Source organism: Mercurialis annua, linkage group LG8 (genome assembly GCF_937616625.2).
Source record: "Mercurialis annua linkage group LG8, ddMerAnnu1.2, whole genome shotgun sequence".
Lineage (NCBI taxonomy): Eukaryota > Viridiplantae > Streptophyta > Magnoliopsida > Malpighiales > Euphorbiaceae > Mercurialis > Mercurialis annua.
In genome coordinates, this window is record NC_065577.1 from 22,796,685 (window position 1) to 22,806,829 (window position 10,145).

The following is a 10,145-nucleotide window of genomic DNA, read 5'->3' on the forward strand; positions in this document are numbered from 1 at the left end:
TATATAACGCAAAGTGTGCGTTAAAAGTAACGCTAGATTAGTAGTATGTCGCGTCACAAGTCTCTTTAATGTGTCGTTCCGATTATCTAAGCATGGTTAGATTACATTACTCAAAGTGTGCGTTAAAATTGACACTAGATTAGCATGTCGCGTAACAAGTCTCTCTAACGCGTCGTTGCGATTACCTGAGCATGGTTAGGTTATAGTACGCAAACTGTGCGTGAAAAGGATCAATAGATTAGTATATCGCCTCTCAAGTCTCTTTAACGCGTCGTTCCGATTACCTAAGCATGGTTAGGTTATAATACGCAAAGTCTGCTTGAAAAGTGACTATTGATTAGTATGTTGTGTCTAATGTCTCTTTAACGCGTCGTTCCGATTACCTAAGCATGGTTTGGTTATATGACACAAAGTGTGCGTATAAAGTGTAGCTAGATTAGTATATTTTCTCTCAAGTCTCTTTAGCGCGTCGTTTTGATTACCATGCTTATATCGCGTCACAAGTTTCATAAACGCATCGTTCCGATTACCTAATCATGATTAGGTTATATTACGGAAAAGTGTGCGTGAAAAGTGACGTTTTATGAGTATGTCGCATCTCAAGTCTCTCTAACGCTTCGTTATTATTTCCTAAGCATGGTTAAGTTATATTACGCAAAGTGTGCGTGAAAAGTGACGCTAGATTAGTATGTCGCGTCTCAAGTCATTCTAACTCGTCATTCCGATTTTCTAAGCATGGGTAGGATATATTACGCAAAGTTTGCGTAAAAAGTTACGCTAGATTAATATGGCGCGTCTCAAGTCTCTTTAACGCGTCGTTTCGATTACCAAGCTTATGTCACGTGACAAGTCTCTCTAACGTGTCGTTCTGATTACCTAAGCCTGGTTAGGTTATATTACGCAAAGTGTGCGTGAAAAATGACAATAGATTAGTATGTCGCGTCTCAAGTCTATTAAACGCATTGTTCAAATTACTTCAGTATGGTTAGGTTATTTTATTATGCAAAGTATGTGTGAAAAATGACAACAGATTAGTATGTCGCGTCATAAGTCTATCTAACGCGTCGTTCCAATTTCCAAAGCATGGTTAGGTTATATTAAGCAAAGTGTCCGTGAAAAGTGACGCTAGATTAGTATATCGCGTCTCAAGACTCTTTAAACGCGTCGTTCCGATTACCTAAGCATGGTTAGTTATATTACGCCAAGGGTGCGTAAAAAATGATACTAGATTAGTTTGTCGCGTCTCAAGTCTCTTTAACGCGTCGTTCCGATTATCCAAGAATTGTTAGTTTTACGTAAAGTGTGCGAGAAAAGTAAAGCTAGATTAGTATGTCCCGTCTCATGGATCTTTAATGTGTGGTTCCGATTACCTAAGCATAGTTAGGTTTATTATGCAAAGTTGGCGTGAAAAGTGACGGTAGATTAGTATGTCGCGTCTCAAGTCTCTTTAACGAGTCGTTTCGATTAGCATGCATATGTCGCATCACAAGCCTCTCTAACGCGTCGTTCCGACTACCTAAGCATGGTTAGGTTATAGTACGCAAAGTGTGCGTGAAAAGTAACAATAGATTAGTATGTCACGTCTCAAGTCTCTTTAACGCGTCGTTCCGATTACTTAAGCATGGTTAAGTTATATTACGCAAAGTGTGGGTGAAAAGTGACAATAGATTAGTATGTCGCGTCTAATGTCTCTTTAACGCGTTGTTCCGATTACCTAAGCGTGGTTAGGTTATATTACTCAAAGTGTGTGTAAAAAGTGACGCTAGATAAGTATGGCTCGGATCGAGTCTCTTTAACGCGTCGTTTCGATTACCATACTTATGTCGAGTGACAAGTCTTTCTATCGAGCCGTTCCTCTTACCTAGCATGGTTAGGTTATATTACGCAAAGATTGGGTGAAAAATGACAATAGAATTAGTATGTCGCGTCTCACGTGTATTTCACGCCTCGTTCCTATTACCTATGAGCATAGTTAGGTTATATTACGCAAGGTGTACGTGAAAACTGACGCTAGATTAGTATGTCGCGTCTCAAGGCTCTTTAATGCGTCGTTTCGATTACCTTAGCATGGTTTGGATATATTACGCAAAGTTTGCTTGAAAAGTGACGCTAGATTAGTATGTCACATCTCAAGTCTCTGTAACGCGTCGTTCCAATTACCTAGTCAAGGCAACGATTATATAACGCAAAGTGTGCGTTAAAAGTGAGGCTAGATTAGTAGTATGTCGCATCCCGTCTCTTTAACGCGTCGTTCCGATTACCTATGCATGGTTAGTTTATATTACTCAAAGTGTACGTCAAAAATGATGCTAGATTATTATGTCACGTCACAAGTCTCTTTAACACGTCGTTCCGATTACCTATTGTTCGCCTGGAAATATTCCGGACTCGAATCTTTGAATTTATAATCGGGATCGGTTTGAGGTTTGATACTTTAACGAACCTATGTATATATTCGCAGGGCTTGTTTGGTTAAAAACACTTAACCACGTGATCTAACAAGTAATAATCTGGGAGTTATGAACTCAGGAGAGATTAATACCGAAAACTACTCCTAAATTAAAACAATCCGGAGATTGCGAGATAAAAAGCACTGGGCTTGATTTTTGATTGATTGATTTGTTGATACAAAAATAATGAATCTCTGAGCTATTTATAGCTCCTCATAATCAAGACTCCTAATCCAACTAAGACTAAAACTCTAATAGAAAATCACTCCTAATGAGCTACAAATTCCTATAAAACAGAAAAAGTAATAATAAAAAGGCTTTTCGTTGGGCCTGAATCCCCAATAATCCTACATGAAGTTTTACCCAGCAATTTCCTGGGCCGGTGTAAACAATGCCCCCAACAAGCCTGAAACAATTATTTTTGGGCTTGTTCTTCTCCTTAACTGGCCCAGCAACGAGGCCCAAAACTCTGAGAAACAAAACCAAAGGGGTGCGCATCTATTGACTCCTCGGTACCCCCTTCGTGCCACGTCACCACCAGCTGTCCCCCTCGATGTCACGCTTTGGCTCCACGACCTTTCGGCTTCCTTCCATTTTGTCTTTTAAGAAAAACAACACTCCATTTTCTCTCTCACTTACTCTCTCTGCATTTGTGAAGCTTTCTCTCTCTAAGCAATCCCCAGCTCTTCGCTAAGTCTGCTTTGGTAAGTTCTCATCCTCGTCCTTCTATGTTAGGATCGCCCTCTTTAAATTTTCGCCTTACAGAAGTGTTTTCTTGATTTGCAGTTATTATGGCTGCCCCAAACATGAACCTTGCTGAACAAGTATCGGCCAAGATTGACGAAGTCCGAACCAATGCCCCGAACACCGAGTTTAAGGTAATCACCGATGCTGGCGACAATCAACTTTGTATCGGTCCAATCATAACCTCACCCAACCATCTCTGTGACCTAGCCTCCCCCTTTTACGAGAATGCACTTCTGAGGTTCTCCTTACCCCATCAGTCATCAGTGTGGGTTAGCACCACCTTCGGAAACTGGCCGATTGAGCATACGGGTTTTTCAAATTGGGTAGTCAGACTCTCCCCCCACTATCGCCAACTATGGATGGACATAGGGATCTTTGATCTAATTCAATTGTGCAAGGCGAGCAGGCCCATCGCAAAACATTATATCATGGGGGCATCACTCTACTAGTCAAGCGCGATCAACTGTTTCTGTTTCAAGTCTGGGCCGATGACCATTACACTGCTCGACCTGGCACTAATGCTGAACATCCCTATTAACGGCGAACGTATCACCCGAAACCTCTACGCCGAGTGCCCGAAGTTCAACCTGTCAAAGGCGCAGAAGAGTTACGGCCCCTTTGTAAAGTTATTTATGGGCGAAGAACCGTATAAGCCTAATTAAAAGGAGCATATCGCCTTTTTGGCTTTCTTTCTTGCCAAGTACATACTGTGCACTCCTTCTTTCCGGGTTACTGAAGACTGCTTCATGTTAGCTGCGGCACTTGCCGAGGTACGCCGATGCAACCTGGGCGAATTTATTCTAGCTCACCTATATCGCTCCTTAGGCGATATCGTGCCTCTTAAAGACCCCCGCACCTTCAAGTGCCCAGGTGGCCCTCTTTGGATCGCCCAACTGTGGCTAGCGATGTACTTCCCAGAACTTTTCGAAGTCGGCCCACCCATCAAGGCCGAGCTGTGCGGTTTTCAACTAATTTCGGCCGGCACCCGACTTCCTCACATACTTGACGTGCTTCAGGTTTTCAACAACCATGCGATAAGATCGCCAGAAATGATGTGTCCTGCTCTTCAGCTCACAAATCCCCCATCTTGGCTTTTCGCCGGATGGGACATCGAGAATATGGAAGGGGCCCTCGAGGCGGATCCTAGATTAAAGCTCGGCGGTCCTTACTGGGGAAGTGCCCTTAAATTGAGAAACTTGATAGTCGGACTTGATTATGATCGTAGTGGAATTGAACCCTACTGTCCGAATTACGTGTCTCGCCAACTAGGTTTCGCCCAAGGAATTCCCTGTCCTTTATTGATCGCCTTCAATAACCGCGGGACCCACAGAACTTCTATAGAAAACTTCACCGAGCTCTAGTGCATAAACCGTCTAAACAAAGCCAAACTCCCCCCTTTATCCGAACTGTCTCGCCCCTCTGTCAATCCCATTTGTACTCCTGGATTCACCGACTGGTGGACTTCCATCGTCCAAACATATTTTGATTTATCGCCCAAAGAAATTCTTTCTCTTCATAATTTCGATTTACCTCCTTTAAACAGAAAACCTACTCATGCCGATTTATTTCTTTTGCAGGCCCCAAAACGACAATCTTTCACAGGTATTATCGGCTATCATTTTGAAATTTCTCGTTTTGAACGCTTTTACAATTTCAAATTCGACCCTTTAGATCGCCCAGGAATGAACCTTAAAATGCAAGAACATAGGAGAGTAGCTCGGTCTAATTTTTATAAAAAATGGGATAAAATCTGGGAGGAAAAATATAAGCACCTGCCATACCAACTATTTCTAGAAAAAGTTCACCCTAAATTTAAGTATAAGTCTCCTCATGTTCCAAAATGTAATTATTCCACAATCAAACCCATTAAGAAACCCAAGTCTAGAAAAAAGAAAGCCAAAGTTGACTTAACTGATTTGGGGGTCACGTATACTGGCATCCGATGCCCACCTTAGGAAGAGTCTGTGGCCGAACTGGTGCGCATCGATTACCAAAAGATCCCAGGTTTTTTGAATGTTTTTCGGTTACCTTTCTTGACTCCTTTTTACTAATACTCGGTGTGCTTTTTCAGTTGGTATTCCCCACTTCGAAAAAGAAGATAATTGGGAAAATGATCATGAAGAAGAGAATCCCATGGCAAAAAATCCAAGAAGAAAAGGGCTGCCAAGACTTCCAGCAAGGAGCCGAGGGCGAAGAAAGGGCGTGCCGAATCTAAAGGCAAGTCGGCCAAGGAGGTATCTGAACGCAAAGGATCTCAAATGTTCGATCCATCTCCTGCTGCCACCCCTTCCCAAAGCTGCCATTCTTCCTCCCGAGGCGATACACAGACTGGCGGCGATGTTCAATCCCGGGGTGAATCTCAACCTTTCGAAGGTGAAGGTAACACTCAGACCTCGCTGGCCACTAGCTCACAGACTCCTAACGCTTCGGAGATTCTGAGGCGAATGGAGACCCCGCAACTCATATCGCCCTTGGCTTCAGAGTATCTTAACTTCCACGCCAAGCCTGCTGCTAAAAACTCCAAGGTACGTTAAATAATTTCTAATTTTAAACTAATCGCCTAACAGCTTATCTTTTATTGTGGTCAAACATGACAGATTCCCCTAAGTCCATCCGACCTGGATGATGTGGCGGCGAAGGCGGCGGCTTTCTTGGATTCTGACAGTGATGATGATCAGCCGCCCATCCTGGAGAGTGAATTGCATGGAGAAGTGAGCAGCGGCCTTTCTGAGAATTGGGGCGATCATCTGGACATCATCTCAAAGATGAAGCCTGAAGGTACCTCCATCTTCAAATCGCCTCAAGAAGCAGAAAAGTTATGGAAGGCTGCCACAGCACTGGCCGATGCTCTGCCAGAGGTGCTTAGTGAGAAAGCTCGCGGAGCTATGGCGAAACTGTCAGCCTCTTTACCTGCCTTCCAGAAGATTCATGATGAGTTAGCGCTCGTCCAGACCGAAGCTGACAAGCTGGCGAGCCAGGAGGCCGAAGCTAAGGAGAGACTGGAGACGCTCAAAGCTCATGTGAAGTCGGCTGTTGCGACCCTCACTACTCGCCGCGATCGTGCTAAAACCCTTCAAGATCAACTAGCTGCTATCAAGCAAGAGCTAGACACTGAAGAGAAGGAGATCGGTGAGCTGGAGGTCTCCATGGACAAAAGCTTGCTGCAAGGGATCGACGTCAAAAGGAGTCGGGGTGTTCTAAAACAGAAAATTGCAAGGGTGAAGCCACAGGTGGAGGATGCTCGCAAAGCCTCTATCACCGTTTGGAGTGAAATGGGCGACATATTTAGCCATTTTTAGATTTTTATAAGTCCAGAACAATTTTTAGATTTTTGCAAGTTCATAACAATTTAGACACTTTGTGTTTTTGTAATAGCTCCGAATTTTGGTACCCTTTGATCGGCCAGGGGGCTTTATCTTGTCTGATTTTCGTTAATTTCAATGTTTATTCGGCTAGAGAGCCGAAAATTTCACCATTATTCACAACTTGCATTACTTTAATGTCTGATTATTTTCATATTATCGGTCCGTAATTGGTCCGATACAGAATAATTACAAAATGTTAAGAAAAAGTAGGACCCGTTGAAAAAACTCAACTAATGTGAACCGCCGAAACGAAAATGGTACTACCAAACGATCGGTGTTTACATAATGTCGCCGAGCACTCCATGAACTTTAACATTCCAGGATGCTCGGCGGAAGTTCATAACGAAACAAAAACTATTCCTCGTTGGCTCCAAATAACTGACGGTCTACGCCTTCCCAACAACTAGGGACGTATTTTTTCAGGAACTAACCGTTGATCGCCCTGTCGTGTTCTTCCCCATCAATGTTCGCCAACAAGTAAGCACCACCTGTTAACTTGTTGACCATAATAAAGGGGCCTTCCCAGTTCGGGCTCCATTTGCCAAGCCGAGTATCTTTATGGCCGATAGGCAAGACTGCTTTCCATACTATGTCGCCCACCGTAAATATTTTTCGTTTTACCCGTTTGTTGTAAGCTCTCTCGACCCTTCTTTTCTGGGCTTCTAGGTGATCTAACGCCGTCAAACGTTCTTCGTCAAGGTCAAGAGAATCTATCACCATCTTGTCGAAGTAATCGTCTTTGGACAATTCACTCTGGTATCTGCGGCGAGTAGACGTGACAGTCAGCTCCATTGGCAACATCGCATCATAGCCATATACCAGTCTGAAAGGCGAAGTCCCAGTAGCCGACTTCTGACTGGTTCTATTCGCCCAAACGGCTTCTGATAAAAACACATGCCATTGTCTTGGGTTTTCTTCAATCATCTTTTGAACTATGAGCTTGATAGCTTTGTCCGTGGCTTCGGCTTGTCCGTTGGCTTAGGCGTAGTACGGTGTTGAACGTAACATTTATATCTTCATTTGGGAGGCCCACCAACTTATGTCGCCTCCTGTGAACATCGTCCCTTGATATGTGGTTATAAACTCGGGCAACCCGTGTCGGTGGATGATGTATTCTTTGAAGAACTTGATCACCGCTTCCTGTGTCGGCGACTTCAAAGGTTTAGCTTCGACCCATTTGGTGAAATAGCAAGTGGCGATAATCACAAAAGCATGACCGTCTGACGAGCCAGGGTATATCTTCCCTATTAGGTCAACTGCCCATCCTCTGAATGGCCATGGCTTGATAATGGAGTGCAGGTCTTCGGCCGGGACGTGCTGTATCGGGCCGAATTTTTGACAGGCTTCACAACCTTTGGCATATCTTATACAGTCCTGTTCCATTTTCGGCCAGTAAAAACCTTATTTATGGATCAACCACCTCATTCTGGGACCCGCCTGGTGAGCGCCTGCTATTCCTTCGTGTACCTCGGCCATTGCAAGCATAGCTTCTTTTGGACCGATGCACGTGAAGAGTAGCCCTTCAAAGCCCTTTTTATATAGTTCGCCGGCTAACACAACGTAATTCAGGGCCAACGTTCTCAACCTCCTATCCGTGGGATCTGGCTCTTCAAACCATTTCAGGAGCTCGACCCTCCAATCTTGGGTGACGTCCAGCTGGTAAACCAAGAATTGTCTTTCGTCGATCGTGATGCCGCCGGTATGGAGATTCGGCGTTTCCCTCTCTATAGCGTCAAACTGATGGTTTACCTTGTAACCACTACCGTGCTGAGCTAGGTTGTTTGCAACGCTGTTATCGGCCCTCTCTGTGTATTCTATCCTCGTATCCTGAAAACCTTCGAGCAAGTGTTTCGCCTTGTTGCAATATCTCACCAATAGCTCGGACTCACATTTGAATTATCCTGTCACTTGTTTAATGACTAGCAAAGAATCTCCTTTTACGCTGATCGACTTTACCCCCAGCTCGGCTAAAATCTCGAAACCGAATATTTGGGCCTCATATTCTGCTTGATTGTTAGTACATTCGAACTGGAGTCTGAATGACAACTGGTAGGATGCTCCCAAGGGCGTGATGATGTGAACTCCGGCGCCTGCCCCCTGGCTTGTCCTGGACCCGTCGAACCACATCTCCCATATGGCGATGTCGCAAAACGTGACCGTTTCTTCCCTGAGGGTAACTCCAGGGTGATCGGCAAAGAAATCTGCCAACACTTGTCCTTTCACTGCTCTTTGGGGAACATACACTAATGTAAATTCGGACATCGCGATCGCCCATTTCCCAATCCGATTCCTTAAGTATGGTTTTGATAAAATATACTTAATGATGTCGGTCTGGGACAACACGTACACTACGACTGGCAACATATAGTATCGCAACTTACAACACGTGAAGTATAGGCATATACACATTTTTTCTATGTCGGTATAGCGAATTTATGTGTCCGTCAGTCCTCGGCTTATATAGTAGACTGCCCTTTCTACCCCATCGTCCTCTTGGGCGAGCATACAACCTAGGGATTCGTGTGCAGCCGATAGATACATCAATAATGGTTTATTCGGCTTTGGGGGGGGTCATAACCGGAGGTCTCGCTAAGTAACCCTTTAGATCATCAAACACCCTCTGTTGCTCGGCCGTCCATATCCACTCATCGGTCTCTTTTCCTCGTAGCAAAACACTCCAGCGGCAAAGTCAGCCTGTTGTGTTCGCTATGAATCGCCTAAGGAAATTAATTTGACCGATGAGCCTCTGGAGCTGCTTCTTCGTTTTTGGTGGTTCAGCATTGATGATCGCCTTGGCTTTGTTCTTATCTATCTCTACTCCCCGCTGGTGAACCAAGAAACCCAAGAAGTTGCCAGCCGAAACACCGAACGCGCATTTCAGAGGGTTCATCTTCAACCCATTGCATCAGATTCGTTCAAAACCTTTCCGAAGGTCGGCCAAATGGACTTCAATGGTATTTGATTTGATCACGACGTCGTCAATGTAAACTTCAAGACAGTCGAGGCCTCTGAATATCTTGTTCATCGCCCTCTTATATGTTGCCCCCGTGTTTTTTAAGCCGAAAGGCATTACGACCCATTCGTAAGCTCCGATCGGCCCGGGGCATCAAAAGGCTGTTTTGGAGACGTCCTCTTTGCTGATTGGAACTTGGTTATACCGAGAGTGTGCGTCGAGAAAGCTGAGTATGGTGTGTCCTGCTGCCCTGTCTATTAACATGTCGGCTACCGGCATCGGATATTCGTCCTTGAGCGTGGCCAGGTTGAGGTTCCGAAAATCTACGCATACTCTTAGCTTTCCGTTTTTCTTCATCACCGGTACGATGTTGGAGAGCCATTCGGTGTACTGGGCTTCCCGAATAAACTTGGCATCTTCCAGCCGCTTAATTTCATCCCGGATGAGAGTATCCACTTCCCTGGACATTCGCCGGGGAGGTCGCCGAAATGGCCGAAACCCACTTTTCAATGGAAGCTTATGCTCGGCGATATCATGATCAAGGCCTGGCATCTCATCATACGACCAGGCGAAACAGTCGCGGAACTCGATGAGTAGAGCAACTAGTCGTTCTCTGAATCCCTCCTCTAG

The 10,145-nt window shown here is 44.7% G+C and overlaps 2 protein-coding genes across 2 annotated transcripts; both read right to left on the bottom strand.

The window, feature by feature from the left end:
* Positions 1-6,988: 6,988 nt before the first annotated feature.
* Positions 6,989-7,486, bottom strand: LOC126661754 (uncharacterized). The gene has a single exon (XM_050355620.1). It carries the CDS (start codon positions 7,484-7,486, stop codon positions 6,989-6,991), a length of 498 nt encoding a protein of 165 aa, XP_050211577.1.
* An 84-nt stretch (positions 7,487-7,570) lies between these two features.
* On the bottom strand, positions 7,571-9,587 carry LOC126661755 (uncharacterized). Its single transcript, XM_050355621.1, has 4 exons — positions 9,485-9,587; positions 8,519-8,916; positions 8,000-8,416; positions 7,571-7,936 (listed from the first exon to the last, which is right to left on the bottom strand). Exons 1-4 carry the CDS (start codon positions 9,585-9,587, stop codon positions 7,571-7,573), a joined length of 1,284 nt encoding a protein of 427 aa, XP_050211578.1.
* Positions 9,588-10,145: the final 558 nt, after the last annotated feature.